A 16,769-nucleotide genomic window follows, 5' to 3' on the forward strand; every position below is an offset into this window, starting at 1 on the left:
AATTAAAAATTAGATGTAAATAAATGTACATCAAACATGCAATATTACAGGATTGATTTTGACGGGAGCGCTGTGTCTTTAAATTTCCGTAAGTTTCGATTTGCGTATGCGCGTGTGTGCGCAAGTGTATCAGCTTCACTGTAACGCGAACAGAACTGAGTGTGACTGACGGTGCATATGAACGATGCAGAGCGTCACACCTGAAGCTTCACTAACTAAACTGCAAAAGCAACAAGGACTTTTTTATAAAGTTTAACACATCCAGAACTGAAGCAGTCAGGACCAGCTTTGTGATTTTAAAAATAATATTAAACAATAACAAAGGACTGAAAAACAAATGTGGTAATTAGACTCAAAACAAAATAGTGTAAAGTTTAAAAACCTGCACATTTTGTTCACATTTGTTTTTGCATTTGTTTGTTTAAATAGTGAAATAATGTTGATGTTTTTACTCTGCCTACTTCTAATTTTCTAAATGTAACATCAAAACATTAACAGCTTATTAGAACTGTACAATTCACTGCTTTTCATAAAGAGTGGGCAGTTGTAGCCTAGTGGTTAAGATACTGGACTAGTAATCCGAAGGTTGCTGGTTCAAGCCCCACCACTGCCAGGTTGCTGCTGTTGGGCTCTTGAGCAAGGCCCTTAACCCTTAACTGCTCAGACTGTATACTGTAACTGTATTGTAAATCGCTTTGGGTAAATGTGTCTGCTAAATGCTGAAAATGTAATGTAAATGTAAATAAAGAGATAAAATTAATATTGAGTAGAATTAAGTTCACCTTATTGGTCCGGCCCTCCACAACAGTCCGAGTTTCTTATGTGGCCCCTTGGAAAATTAATTGCCCATCCCTGATATATAGCCTTCAGTTTGTGATAATTAATACAGCTTTCTCTTTTGCTCTTTCTATTAATAGCACTAAGCAATGGAGTGTGGATGAGAAGAGAAGAGGTTCATGCACCCCTCAAATGGCTGAGGTCCTCACAGACAGCATTCACATGTTTCTCAACGACATGTTATATATGTTTTTGACTTCCAGAGAGATAACTTCTGAAACATAACAGTTTCCAAAGCTTTCTTATTTCATTGATTTTTTTTTATTGTGATTGTGTATTAATGTTTCAAATATATTTAATTAAACTATCAAGCTTAAGTTTCATATTCATGTTTCATGGGTCATTATTTTAATTTGATATTGGAACTTAAATAACATAACAGAGTTTTATGTTAAGGCAGAGATGGAGGGTATGACATAAATAATCGCTGACTAGTCAACTAATCGAAAAAATAATCGTCAGATTAGTCGACCACTAAAATAATCGTTAGTTGCAGCCCTACAATCTGGTCCCACTGTGGTTTACAAGATGTAACGTAAAGCCTCAAAAAGTGGGTATTTATAAACTAGGTTAATTTCGTGTTTATGTGCCTGTTAAAATTAGTTTATTTATTCTTATTTTTTTCAGCAACCCATTTTTTTGGCTTACGACCCGACCCAGGGTTTGAAAAACCCTGCTTAAGGTGTATTACAACCCCTGGTGATCTTTTACACTTTTTAAAAAAAATTTCCTTTTGTAATTTGAAGAAAAATATTTTTTTTATTTTTGACGTGACACTCCAAGTAAGACTCATCTTACTGTCTCCCTATAAGCAAAACACAATTTTGGAGTGTGTTGCTACAACCACGCTTTAATAATCAAGCCCAACTTGGGACAATACTTGAATCATTACAGATGCGCATCAGTAACATTACTGTAAAGATACAGTGCAGATAAAATACTAATATGCTAGTGTCTGGAAAACTTGGTTTAGCAGCATTGTCTTTTAATTTATTTAGCTCAGTATTGAACTTTTCCAAAAATGTTCTGGCTTTGTTCACAAATAAAGCTTTTAATTAGGGTTGCTTTCACACATAAGATTGACCCATTAAACTGCTGGTCAATACCCTGGTAAGCAGGCATGTGTAAGAAGCTGGTGTTTTTTTTAAACAAAAAACCTATGTTCAACTGTTCTTAGCCTTAAACTTGAAAACTGTCATGCCTCTTTACCCTGCATTTTATTTAGGGTTGCTGTCATACATAATACTGACCCAGTAAATGGCTGGTCAATACCCTGGTAAGCAGGCATGTGTAACAGAGGCAAATGTGTGTTAAAAAATCTATTAACTAAAGGTACGTGTCTGAATCATTCCTTTTGCAGTAGCTATTTGAGTGTTTAGTCAGAGAACGTAAAGGAAACCTTGAGAATAATGTCAGGACGAGAGGCTTCAGAGGGCAGAGAAATAACATCTCCTCGCATGGCCTGTGTATGCAACCAGTAGCGTAAATAGCCTCCATATGAAGAAACCTGCAAAAAAAGAAAAGAAGGTTAAGAATAAAAGCTATAATTTTAGCACAATTCAGACTACTTTGTGTTTTCTTCATGCCTATATTTTTTGTAAACCTAATCATTTCTGAGTATATACTAAGCTAAAAACTTTAGACTTTTAGTTAGGCTAATATAAGCAGGTAGAGCCACTGTACAACCCGCAGACTCTTTGAGGTATCTTGTTTTATCTATTGTAAAGCTACCTTACATATTTTTGAAGGGAGCCTCTGGGGCAGAAATTTATAATAAGTGACACACACACACACACACACACACACATACACACACATATCTGTCTGTCTGTCTGTCTGTCTGTCTGTCTGTCTGTCTGTCTGTCTATCTATCTATCTATCTATCTATCTATCTATATAGAGATATATAGATAGACACCCCTCACATTTTTGCAAATATTTTATTATATCCTTTCATGGGACAACACTATAGAAATGAAACTTGGATATAACTTAGAGTAGTCAGTGTACAGCTTGTATAGCAGTGTAGATTTACTGTCTGAAAATAACTCAACACACAGCCATTAATGTCTAAATAGCTGGCAACATAAGTGAGTACACCCCACAGTGAACATGTCCAAATTGTGCCCAAATGTGTCGTTGTCCCTCCCTGGTGTCATGTGTCAAGGTCCCAGGTGTGAATGGGGAGCAGGGCTGTTAAATTTGGTGTTTTGGGTACAATTCTCTCATACTGGCCACTGGATATTCAACATGGCACCTCATGGCAAAGTACTCTCTGAGGATGTGAGAAATAGAATTGTTGCTCTCCACAAATATACAGTCATACAGCGGTTTTCCAGGACAGGTTCCACTCGGAACAGGCTTCACCAGGGTCGACCAAAGAAGTTGAGTCCACGTGTTCAGCGTCATATCCAGAGGTTGGCTTTAAAAAATAGACACATGAGTGCTGCCAGCATTGCTGCAGAGGTTAAAGACAGACCATACGCCGCACACTGCATCAACTCGGTCTGCATGGTCGTCATCCCAGAAGGAAGCTGACGCACAAGAAAGCCTGTAAACAGTTTGCTAAAGACAAGCAGTCCAAGAACATGGATTACTGGAATGCCCTGTGGTCTGACGAGACCAAGATAAACTTGTTTGGCTCAGATGGTGTCCAGCATGTGTGGCGACGCCCTGGTGAGGAGTACCAAGACAACTGTCTCTTGCCTACAGTCAAGCATGGTGGTGGTAGCATCATGGTCTTGGGCTGCATGAGTGCTGCCGGCACTGGGGAGCTGCGGTTCATTGAGGGAAACATGAATTCCAACATGTACTGTGACATTCTGAAGCAGAGCATGATCCCCTCCCTTCGAAAACTGGGCCGCATGGCAGTTTTCCAACACGATAACGACCACAAACACACCTCCACGATGACAACTGCCTTGCTGAGGAAGCTGAAGGTAAAGGTGATGGACTAAACCCAATTGAGCACCTGTGGGGCATCCTCAAGTGGAAGGTGGAGGAGTTCAAGGTGTCTAACATCCACCAGCTCCATGATGTCATCAAGAAGGAGTGGAAGAGGATTCCAGTAGCAACCTGTGCAGCTCTGGTGAATTCCATGGTGAATTCTCAATAGGGTTCAGGTCTGGACTCTGTGGTGGCCAATCCATGTGTGAAAATGATGTCTCATGATGAGTGCTGCCGGCACTGGGGAGCTGCGGTTCATTGAGGGAAACATGAATTCCAACTGAATTACTCTTTCACAATTTAAGACTGATGAATCCTGGCATTGTCATCTTGGAATATGCCCGTGCCATCAGGGAAGAAAAAATTCATTGATGGATTGGAATAACCTGGTCGTTCAGTATATTCAGGTAGTCAGCTGACCTCATTCTTTGGGCACATAACGTTGCTGAAACTAGACCTGACCAACTGCAGCAACCACAGATCATAGCACTGCCCCCACAGGCTTGTATGGTAGGCACTAGGCATGATGGGTGCATCACTTCAGCCGCCTCTCTTCTTACCCTGATGCGCCCATCACTCTGGAACAGGGTACATCTGGACTCATCAGACCACATGACCTTCTTCCATTGCTCCAGAGTCCAATCTTTATGCTCCCTAGCAAATTGAAGCCGATTAGCCTCACTGACAAGTGGTTTTCTTAAGGCTACACAGTTGTTTAGTCCCAATCCCTTGAGTTCCCTTTGCATTGTGCGTGTGGAAATGCTCTTACTTTCACTATTAAACACATCCCTGAGTTCTACTGTAGTTTTTCTATGGTTTGATTTCACCAAATGTTTAAGTGATCGCCGATCACGATCATTCAAGATTTTTTTCCGACCACATTCCTTCCTCGAAGATGATGTTTCCCCACTGTCCTTCCACTTTTTAATAATGCGTTGGACAGTTCTTAACCCGATTTTAGTAGTTTCAGCAATCTCCTTAGATGTTTTCTCTGCTTGATGCATGCCAATAATTTGACCCTTCTGAAACAGATTAACATCTTTTCCACGACCACAGGATGTGACTTTCGACATGGTTGTTTAACAAATGAGAAGCTACTCACTGCATCGGTTAGGGTTAAATAACTTGTTGCCAGCAAAACATAATCACCCATGCAGTAATTATCCAATGGAAGGCTCTTACCTATTTGCTTAGTTAAATCCATGTGGTGACCTTTTTTTTGGCCAGGCAGTGAATATGCAGTCATGTGAAAATTTAGGACGCTCCATGAGAACCTTTGTCTTTTTGAACATATTTAAACATATGGACATTTGAGCTTCATTTGAACAGTACTGAGAGATGGAGCTTATTTCATTAAACAAATAAAACTGAAAAAAATACTTTTAAACTCAAGTTGTAAACTGTAATGAACAAAAATTTATTGTGAGGAAAAAGTTAGGACACCCTATGTCCTAATAGCTGGTATTTCTCATTTGGCTAAAATAACCTTAATTAGACGTTTCCCTTAACCATCTACCAGTTTCTGACGTCGACTGGGAGAAAGTTTTTCCCACTCCTCCATGCAGAATTTCTTCAGCTGTGTGAGGTTTGAGGGGTTTCTTGCATGCACAGCCCGTTTCAAATCACCCCACAGCATCTCAATAGGATTAAGATCCGGGCTTTGACTTGGCCATTCCAGAACTCCTAATTTCTTTCTTTTGAGCCATTCCTTAGTAGATTTACTGGAAGGTTTTGGGTTGTCATGTTGCATGGTCCACCTCCGCTTCAGTTTTTGGACAGATGGTCTTACATTTTCCTCAAGCACCCTCTGATACAGTGAAGAATTCATCGTGGATTCTATAATGGAGAGCTTGCCAGGCCCTGCTGCTGCAAAGCAGCCCCAAACCATGACATTTCCACCTCCATGCTTTACAGTTGGTATGAGGTTCTTGTGCTCAAATGCTGTGTTTGGTTTGCGCCAAACATGTCTTCTGTTACTGTGCCCAAATAATTCAACTTTGGATTCATCTGTCCAAAGCACATTGTTCCAGAAGTCCTGGTCTTTGTCTAGGTGTTCTCTGGTAAACTTTAGTCTTGCCCTGATGTTTTGTTTTTTTTTGACATCATGGGTTTCCTCCTTGCACACCTCCCATGAAAATCAAACTTGTGCAGTCTCTTTCTGATGGTAGATGCATGTGCCCTGACATCAACTGTGGCAGGAGCTACCTGTAGGTCCCATGATGACATTGTACGATTATTGGAGACTTCTTTATGCATCTTGCAGTCTGCTCTTGGGCTGAACTTGCAAGGACGGCCTGACCTGGCCATGTTGAGAGTTGTTTAGAATGTTCTCCACTTTTAAATTATTTTCTGGACAATGTCTGATTTCTAATTGTTTTAAGATCTTTTTAAATCCCTTCCCAGACTCATATGCATCTACAACCTTCTTTCTGTAGGCCTCAGAGAGCTCTTTAGATCTCACCATGGTGATACTACTCACTTTAACAATCAAGGTTTAAATAAAACTCCAATGTCCTCTAACAATGGTCTAATCATTGCAGCTGATGTGATGCACCGGATTCTAATTTTAGACATTTTAAGTAGTAATAAATCTGGGGGTGTCCTAACTTTTTCCTCACAATAAATTTCCATTTTTGTTCATTACATTTTACAACTAACATTTTACAAATTTTTTTGTTTAGTTATATAAGCTCCATCTCTCAGTACTGTTCAAACAAAGATCAAATGTTCATATTTGTATAATATGTTTATATATATACATATGTGTGTATATATATGTGTGTGTGTGTGTGTGTGTGTGTTTATATGTATTTATAAATATACATATATACATAACTACTAATCGTTAGTGCGATAGAACAGTTTATTAATGCAAACCTTGTCACCCAGGTATGCACGAGGAGCTTGCCAGTAAAGATCCTGATAAACATCAGGGACGTCGCGTAGATCTGCCTCCACCAGATCTTCATTTAAGTTCAAAGACATGGGAACCTCCTGCTTGTCCCCTCTCAGCAGATGCCAGCCCTGCATGTCCATAATCTATAAAGACAACATATAATGTTTTACATTCTGTAAAAATTATAATTGTGTGTGTATATATATACAGTATATATATATATATATACATATACAGTGGGGGAAATAAGTATTTGATCCCCTGCTGATTTTGTAAGTTTACCCCCTTACAAAGACTTGAACAGTCTATAATTTTTATGGAAGGTTTATTTTAACAGAGAGAGACAGAATATCAATTCTGACCCTCAAAGACCGGTTATGTGCCCATGAGGCACACAAATTACTCCTGTCCCTGTATAAAAGACACCTGTCACAGAATCAGTTTCTTCCATTCAAATCACTCGACCACCATGGGCAAGACCAAAGAGCTATCAAAGGACCTCAGGGACAAGATTGTAGACCTGCACAAGGCTGGAATGGGCTACAAGACCATCAGCAAGACGCTTGGTGAGAAAGAGACCACTGTTGGTGTGATAATTCGAAAATGGAAGAAATACAAGATCACAGTCAATCACCCTCGCTCTGGAGCTCCATGCAAGATCTCACCTTGTGGGGTAAGAATGATTCTGAGAAAGGTGAGGTCAGTCCAGAATTACACGGGAGGAGCTTGTCAATGATCTTAAGGGAGCTGGGAGCACAGTCACCAAGAAAACCATTAGTAACACACTTTGCCGTAATGGATTGAGATCCTGCAGTGCCCGCAAAGTCCCTCTGCTCAAGAAGGCTCATGTACAGGCCCGTCTGAAGTTTGCCAATGAACACCTGAATGATTCAGAGAAAGCTTGGGAGAATGTGATATGGTCAGATGAGACCAAAATTGAGCTCTTTGGCATCAACTCCACTCGCTGTGTTTGGAGGCAGAGAAATGCCCAGTGGGGATGGTGTTCTTGGGGTCATATCCAGCATTTCTCTGCTCCCAGCTCCCTTGAGATCATTGACAAGCTCCTCCCGTGTAATTCTGGACTGACCTCACCTTTCTCAGAATCATTCTTACCCCACGAGGTGAAATCTTGCATGGAGCTCCAGAGCGAGGGTGATTGACTGTGATCTTGTATTTCTTCCATTTTCGAATGATCACGCCAACAGTGGTCTCTTTCTCACCAAGCTTCTTGCTGATGGTCTTGTAGCCCATTCCAGCCTTGTGCAGGTCTACAATCTTGTCCCGAGGTCCTTTGATAGCTCTTTGGTCTTGCCCATGGTGGTTGAGAGATTTGAATGGAAGAAACTGATTCTCTGACAGGTGTCTTTTATACAGGGACAGAACTAATTTGTGTGCCTCATGGGCACATAACCGGTCTGTGGGGGTCAGAATTCTTGCTGGTTGGTAGGGGATCAAATACTTATTTCCCTTAATTAAATACAAATTAATTTATAACCTTTATTTAATGTTTTTTTTCTGGATTTTTTGTTGATATTCTGTCTCTCTCTGTTAAAATAAACCTTCCATAAAAATTATAGACCAGTGATAGCTCAGTAGTTAAGGTACTGGACTAGTAAACAGAAGGTTGCCGGTTCAAGCCCTGCCACCACCCAGTTGCCACTGTTGGGTCCCTGAGCAAGGCCCTTAACGCTCAATTGCTCATCGTGTTCCGCTCATTGTGTAAGTCGCTTTGGATAAAAGCGTCTGCTAAATGCTGAAAATGTAAATGTAAATGTATAGACTGTTCAAGTCTTTGTAAGGGGGTAAACTTACAAAATCAGCAGGGGATCAAATACTTATTTTCCCCACTGTATACTGTATCTTAGGCGTAAGTGTCATAGACATCAAATTCTAATGTATTTATTTTTACAAAATACAATAAAGCTGATTAGTGAAAACATTGAAAATCTTTTCTTTGTACTTTGTTGGTAAAGAACAATAAACAAATCACATATTTTAATTTCATTTTATTTCATTGAAGCATGTGTGTTTTTATACCTGAGTCCGGTACTTGTCTGAGCTCCGGCAGCTATCAGTAGCACCAAAGCAGAAGCACTTGGTGCAGCCTTTAGGGTTAGTGGGGTCTAAACGAAATGTGCCCAGTGCACACTGGTCACACCGAGAACCCACTACATTTTCCTGGAAAGAAGAAGTCACAATAAATACAAAAAGAGATTTAATATGATGATACAGTGTATCACAAAAGTGAGTACACCCCTCACATTTCTGCTAATATTTCATTATAACTTTTCATTGGACAATACTATAGACATGAAACTTGGATATAACTTAGAGTAGTCAGTGTACAGCTTGTATAGCAGTGTAGATTTACTGTCTTCTGAAAATAACTCAACACACAGCCATTAATGTCTAAATAGCTGGCAACATAAGTGAATACACCCCACAGTGAACATGTCCAAATTGTGCCCAAATGTGTCGTTGTCCCTCCCTGGTGTCATGTGTCAAGGTCCCAGGTGTAAATGGGGAGCAGGGCTGTTAAATTTGGTGTTTTGGGTACAATTCTCTCATACTGGCCACTGGATATTCAACATGGCACCTCATGGCAAAGAACTCTCTGAGGATGTGAGAAATAGAATTGTTGCTCTCCACAAAGATGGCCTGGGCTATAAGAAGATTGCTAACACCCTGAAACTGAGCTACAGCATGGTGGCCAAGGTCATACAGCAGTTTTCCAGGACAGGTTCCACTCGGAACAGGCTTCGCCAGGGTCGACCAAAGAAGTTGAGTCCACGTGTTCGGCGTCATATCCAGAGGTTGGCTTTAAAAAATAGACACATGAGTGCTGCCAGCATTGCTGCAGAGGTTGAAGACGTGGGAGGTCAGCCTGTCAGTGCTCAGACCATACGCCGCACACTGCATCAACTCGGTCTGCATGGTCGTCATCCCAGAAGGAAGCTGACGCACAAGAAAGCCCGCAAACAGTTTGCTGAAGACAAGCAGTCCAAGAACATGGATTACTGGAATGCCCTGTGGTCTGACGAGACCAAGATAAACTTGTTTGGCTCAGATGGTGTCCAGCATGTGTGGCGGCGCCCTGGTGAGAAGTACCAAGACAACTGTATCTTGCCTACAGTCAAGCATGGTGGTGGTAGCATCATGGTCTTGGGCTGCATGAGTGTTGCTGGCACTGGGGAGCTGCAGTTCATTGAGGGAAACATGAATTCCAACATGTACTGTGACATTCTGAAACAGAGCATGATCCCCTCCCTTCGAAAACTGGGCCTCATGGCAGTTTTCCAACAGGATAACGACCCCAAACACAACCTCCAAGATGACAACTGCCTTGCTGAGGAAGCTGAAGGTAAAGGTGATGGACTAAACCCAATTGAGCACCTGTGGCGCATCCTCAAGTGGAAGGTGGAGGAGTTCAAGGTGTCTAACATCCACCAGCTCCGTGATGTCATCATGGAGGAGTGGAAGAGGATTCCAGTAGCAACCTGTGCAGCTCTGGTGAATTCCATGCCCAGGAGGGTTAAGGCAGTGCTGGATAATAATGGTGGTCACACAAAATATTGACACTTTGGGCACAATTTGGACATGTTCACTGTGGGGTGTACTCACTTATGTTGCCAGCCATTTAGACATTAATGGCTGTGTGTTGAGTTATTTTCAGAAGACAGTAAATCTACACTGCTATTCAAGTTGTACACTGACTACTCTAACTTATATCCAAGTTTTATTTCTATAGTGTTGTCCCATGAAAAGATATAATGAAATATTTGCAGAAATGTGAGGGGTGTACTCACTTTTGTGATACACTGTATACTTGAAATCGTTACATTTTCTGCAGTTAAATACAGGGCAGTGCATTATTTATTAAATATTTATAATGACATTTTCTCTTTATTTTATATTTTGTACCTTGCAGAGACATCGGCCTGTGACGGGGTCACAAACGTTCTTTTCAGTTCCAGCTTCATTACAATAACATGGTCTGCAGTTGGGATATCCATAGAAACCTGGGGCGCACTGGTCACACTGACGTCCGATGATGTTTGTTTTGCATCTGCAAAGAGTTTTTCCATTATATATCAAAAATTATTAGCAACATGCACAGCAACACCTTTTAGCTTTGATAAAAAAATACACATTTTTTAAATAAAAAATGACAGATAATCAGAAACAAATACAACAAATTCCCATATAATGCATGTTTCAATGTTGCCTTAGTGACTTTGAGTCGTGCCAAAACAGCCTTCCCCGTGATAAAATCGCAGTAACGCACGGTCTCTCGTGGCTTATTGCTTTAGTGTATGTGCTCCATGTGAGTGACGTAGATGCTTATGTAGGTGGGTTCCGACTTACGGCGAAAATCGCGTTACGTCGCGTCCGTAGGAACGGATCTCCGACGTAAGTCGAGGACCTCCTGTATATATATATTTTCTTTATGCATTTTCTACCCTTTTTCTCCCTTTTTAGCGCGTCCAATTGCCCGATTGCATCATGCTTCCTCTCCACCAATGCCGATCTCTGCTCTGATTGAGGAGAACGAAGCTAAACCATGCCCCCTCCGACACGTGGGCAGCATGCCGTATGCATCTTATCACCTACACTTTGATGAGTGCAGTGCAGCTTAGCGTTGTGTACAGAGAGACACACCCTAAGAGCACTCTTTTCTCATCTCTGTGAAGGCACCACCAATCAGCCAGCAGAGGTCATATTTGCACCAGTCATGGGAGAGAGACCACATCCAGCTTAGTTCCGCCCATCTGAACAACAGGCCAATCGTTGTTTATGTGGCCCGCATCCTCAGCCGGCAGGCAGAGCTGAAATTTGGTACGATGTATTCGAGATCCCAGCTCTGGTTCCAGCATGTGTTTTACTGCTGCGCCACCTGAGCAGCCCACTCAAAGAAGATTTAAGGGGAAAAAGATTTTCATGTGATGATGATGTGAAAGCAGCGGTGCATCAGTGGCTATGTGCTCAAACAAAAAAATTTTTTGCTGATGCCATTAAAAAGTTGGTACGACGCTGGGAAAAATGCATCGAAAGGTGACTATATAAAAAGCATGGAAAAATTTTTGAAGAACCCTCGTATGTGTTCTTTATTTTCTTTCCAACCTGCACTGGCCGTTGTTTGTGTCACAGGTGATGTCCTGAGCAGTAACGCCTGGCCGGGAACAGTTGCATATCTCACAGCCCACCAGAGGATGGCAGCCAAACGTCTGTGGCTCACACTGAACACACTCTGGCAGCAGGGTACGGGGAGGACAAATACACTGGCCTGTCACTGGTTCGCACAGGCGTGTGCCACAGTTGCATGCTGCAAATATACGGAAAAAACATGTTAGAAGATGATAAAGACAGAGGATTATTCATAACAGGCTATGTTTATGTTTACACAATTACGGAATTCAGAAGAATTTCAACGGTTTAATTGTGTGACATAATGCTAATACAATCTTACATTTTATGGCTAGCTGGTTGACAATGTGATCCTTAAGTCAGATTGCAAACTGAAGATTTTCTAATGATGAGTGCACAGTGCAGGCCTTTATCATACTACTTCCATAATTGTAAGTTTAATTAATTTTTATTCTATATCAATACAATTGTAAACTTTCACTTTATAAATACCAAATGCCTTTTTATTTCATTTAGAAAAACATCAATAGACATTAGCATTGCTGCACACATTATTAAAAGATAAAACAAAATTGTGCTTAATAAGCCCAAACTCCAAATCTCTTTCTATTTTACCCCTTTCTGGGGTAAGTACTCACGCCTGCAGTTAGGGAAGCCGTAGTAACCGGTGGCACACTGCGAGCAGTCTCGGCCGATTACGTTTGGCCTGCATGGGCACTGCCCACCAAATGGCTGGCACGTATCACTTTCAGACCCAGCTTCGTGGCAGCCGCACGGCAATGCACCATTGTTGAAGAAAGCCGAAAGAGAAGCTGCTGAGGACTGGCAGAACTGAGAGGCTTTCTGAGGGCTAGAGAAAACGAAAATTAAAATTTTGAAAATGTTTTAAAACAAAAGAGAACAAAACAGGCCATACAAGCCATAATTTAAATTAATGTTTGGCAATAGTAGACCTAAAATACAGACAGGACACACATTTTTATAGACTCCGTCTTTTATCACTAAATAGTTGTTATTGTATTCATTCGAAACTGTGTAACACATTTTATTTATTAATACATACTCGATGTAGAAGCTGATTTGGCCGCAGTGGCTGATGAAGTCATAAGATTTGTCCAGTGACTCCTCTGACATGACACTGGAGCTGTGGCTGCTCTCAGGCACCACTAAAACATAGTCCTGTTGCACAAATTTAAATATGACACACACACACACACAGAAAAACATTTTTAGCTTATATATATTCTTGGCAGAGAATGTCAGTGTTATTAAAGCACTAACAATCCCTGCATTAGTATCATACACTCACACTAGGGCTGGGTAGTATATCGCAAATATTGATATATTTAATAGTATTTTTAGTATTGTTTGGTTTCTGCAGGGATGATGCGCAACATAGTAAAATTGTGTGTAAATTATGTGGTAAAAACAATGCAACTAAAGGCAGCAGCATAACGAATTTATTTCAGCATTTCAAACGTCATCCAATGCAGTCTGCTGAGTCAGTGAAATACAGCGAAGAAGAAAAGAGGGGTAAAAGCTCTCCCTCTGGCCCTCCATCTTTTCTTATATTGCACACTGTTTTTGTTATCTTTATTTATGTACGAAAACTACTTTTTTATTTAAGTAGGGCCTACAGAATTGTTTTTATGCTGCAAGCAACCGACTTCACTTAAGTTACAAGTATGTTGGGTGTGCAGTTGTCTTAGGTTTATTATTATTATTTTAAATATAACATAGTTACTGTATATTTATATAGTTATATTTAAATAAGTTTGATAGGTACAGTTATAGTACAGCATGCTCTTTTTGTGTTAAAATAAATACTAATACTTTAACATTATACATTGTTAAGGTTTTCATCATCACCATCTTAAGCATACCGAGATGTTTTTTAGTCACTTTTTAGCCCTAACTCACTGTACTGAAACTGTATCATTTTACAAAAATATTAGCATTGTGAGCCCTATTATATAACCTTTCTAAACAGACTCACCAGCCAGAAAGTTTTGCCGTTTGGAACTCGGACAGTAACAATAACCTCATGGTCAGTCACATCCAGAATGATCTGGTTCTCTGAGATTAGAACACTACGACAACCATAGCCATGGGGACAGAAGGTAGCATTGGCATGACCTAGGATCAAAAAGGTTAAACAGTTTAAAAATTAAGTAGCATAAATATATTACCCATTAACATGTATTTATTGACAAACCTGTTTGTCTGACATTACCATATTCCCATGCTACATTGCCATGAAGGTCAATTTTTACTGTGCCTGTTATTCAACTTTATTCTGATAGCTGACCGATCAAAAAGCCGTATGCAAGTTGGCCTATTTACATCTACTGTGTCCATTACCTAAATGCAAGACATTACAGAAGGCATGAGAGTGATTTAAGTATTGGTAGCTCACCCTGCCAAATGCGCCCCCCGTTAATGTTAATCGACACAGCAAAGGTCGGATGAAGGGGCTGGTGGTAGTGCAAAATGAACACGTAGCGGCCCAAGGTGTGCACTGGGGTTGAAAACACTACTGCATTCTGCGAAAACAAAGGGATCTCAATAAGCAGCACATTATGGCAAAATCAAAATAAATGTAAAGGTAAAACGTAAATATATTAGTGAAGAAATCAAATCAATTAAATTTGTAGTCCTGGGAACCCAGATGAACTTCTAAAAAACTGAAGGCATCTAAAAAACCTTTACGTGGCTTAATGTACACAGGACACTAAATTTCTCTCATTTATTACTGGTTATAAGTACTCTGTACTGCCGAAATTTCTCGGTCATTGTTTTAGTACAACAAGCCACGTTAACCTCTATTTTTCATGTTAAGCGTTTTTCAACTGTCAACTTTCCAGGAAATGCAGTGTCAAGCTCCATAGAAAACATGCAAGGTACAACCTGTCCCATTACACACTTATTGACTTAAGAGGAAGATGTGACTGACACATAATGCATTAAAGCAATTGTACAAAAAAGTGGGCTAAAATTCCATCACAGCAATATGAGAGACTGATCTTCAGTTATCAAAAGCATTCACTTTAAGTTGCTGATGTTTGTAGCACAACAAGTTAGCCAATTACCAATTGATATACCTTTAAAAAATAAGATTTGAACAATATAATTGTTACTATATTTTATGCTTGTTTAGATATTTGATATGAGGATTTATAATAAAAAAAAAGTATTATTTGTACATGATCAGAGTCCAGGCGTATGTGGTCGTCGTCGTTGATGGCTGTTGGTGGTGTGTCTCGAGGAAGCCAGTCAATAGGGTTTGAAGGCAACTGCTCAGGTGTCAAGGCCAAAACTGACCCAGGAGGGACTGATGAAGCTTGGCCAACCTTTAGAACAAAGGACTGAGATGGAGTCTGGAATCGAGATGGAACACAGGAAGCACTGGAAAAGAAGAGATGGAAACATATCAAAGAACAAAACAACCGTCTTCATAAATATCTGTCAGGTTTCAATTTTCTAATGAAAGGATTAGGATTTGCTAAACACAATACAGCGAATGCAACTAGATGCCTAGTTGAGTCTTGCTAAACTATTGCCATGCCGAGATCTTAGAGCTCTCCATGAAATAAAGGATGTTGCACGGAAAAACAGCAAGCAGACATATACTTCAATCCTAATGTACTGTAAATCTGATTTTATATGAAGCTAACTTTTCATTACAAATTTCTTTTAGCTTTTGCCAGTTTGCAATTGAATGACGTTAAAAAAGTATAGTATTGAATATAAAAGTATAGTACTTTTTTTTGTCCTTGCGTAGAGATTACAGGACTGCATAATGCAATTTTTTCTAGTAAAAAAGAAAACGAGTAGTAAAACATTTAGACTTCAATTGCAGCTTTGCTCCCCTGCCAACATTTTAATGCATTAAAACACAGTTCATAGCCCAAAAATGTTGTCAGAGATTATACATTATGTGTGACTGCTGGTGTGTTTGTGAGTGTTTGCACTCTGTAATGTGTCTGCCTGCTGTACTCAATTGAGCCTGTCAGTGATTCTGCTCCAGTGCATGTCCTTTTTACTTTTGAGTCCTGCTTTGGGCTGAGATTTTAATTTTTACTTTGTTTTCTTAATCACCCTTAATCTTTCTTAATCACATATTTTTATTTATTTTATTAGGATTTTTAATGTCAAGTTTTACACATTTTGGTTACATTAATGACAGAACAGGTGGTTACTTGTTACCCAAGATTTATCAAACACAGTCATAGACAAATTTGTCTTTGGACTGAGGGAGGAAACCGGAGCCCCCATAGGAAACCCACGCAGACACAAGGGGAAACTCCACACAGAAAGGACCCGGACGAATCGAACTTAGGACCTTCTTGCTGTAAGGCGACAGTGCTACCCACCAAGCCACCCAGCCCTTAGTTTGAAATTCAAACATGTAAATTGCTTTATTTAATATTACCCACAAAGGCAACTTATTGGTAGATTAAACCACGATTACCTTTAAGTTAAAAGGGGGTATAAAATAAGAAGCCAGTAAATAGCCATTGTATAACTGAGATAGTCTGCTGAAGCATCTTCATATTCAAATTGCATGACACATGGTAGTTTCTGCAGTATGCTGTGTTACCTGTCAGGAGCAAAGGTTCCATGGGTGTTAATGCAGTGCACTGAGGGTCTCAAGTATTCCATCGTAAACTGAGCATGAGGGATCAGGTACACTTTGTGCTAAAGGACAGATCAGATATACACGTCAGACTATTTTTCCTTAGGACTTAAACAGGCACAGAATACACAAGTCAAGTTCCTGCTTATTATAGACAGAAGGTCAAACACATTGATCCGATTCCAGCTGTATACAGGAAAACTTGTCTGATACATGTTGCAGACTCATGTTTCTTGATAGTCAGTCACAAAGCAGACACAAATATCCAACTTTTGTTTGCTATGACAGGAACAGAGATAAAGGTAAATA

At 40.1% G+C, this 16,769-nt stretch overlaps 1 protein-coding gene across 1 annotated transcript in view; it reads right to left on the reverse strand.

Annotated features, from left to right (window-relative positions):
• lama5 (laminin, alpha 5) overlaps positions 1-16,769 on the reverse strand; it is a 159,378-nt gene that overhangs the window by 71,691 nt on the left and 70,918 nt on the right. The window contains exons 29-39 of the mRNA XM_063016164.1: positions 16,425-16,522; positions 15,028-15,229; positions 14,241-14,367; positions 13,821-13,960; positions 12,888-13,003; positions 12,463-12,674; positions 11,801-12,002; positions 10,601-10,745; positions 8,717-8,857; positions 6,661-6,822; positions 2,237-2,344 (exon numbers count right to left, since the gene is read on the reverse strand). Of these exons, the coding sequence (XP_062872234.1) occupies positions 2,237-2,344; positions 6,661-6,822; positions 8,717-8,857; positions 10,601-10,745; positions 11,801-12,002; positions 12,463-12,674; positions 12,888-13,003; positions 13,821-13,960; positions 14,241-14,367; positions 15,028-15,229; positions 16,425-16,522 (1,653 nt within the window). The remainder of the gene's footprint in view (positions 1-2,236; positions 2,345-6,660; positions 6,823-8,716; positions 8,858-10,600; positions 10,746-11,800; positions 12,003-12,462; positions 12,675-12,887; positions 13,004-13,820; positions 13,961-14,240; positions 14,368-15,027; positions 15,230-16,424; positions 16,523-16,769) is intronic.

This window comes from Trichomycterus rosablanca, chromosome 19 (genome assembly GCF_030014385.1).
Source record: "Trichomycterus rosablanca isolate fTriRos1 chromosome 19, fTriRos1.hap1, whole genome shotgun sequence".
In the NCBI taxonomy this organism is placed as follows: Eukaryota; Metazoa; Chordata; class Actinopteri; order Siluriformes; family Trichomycteridae; genus Trichomycterus; species Trichomycterus rosablanca.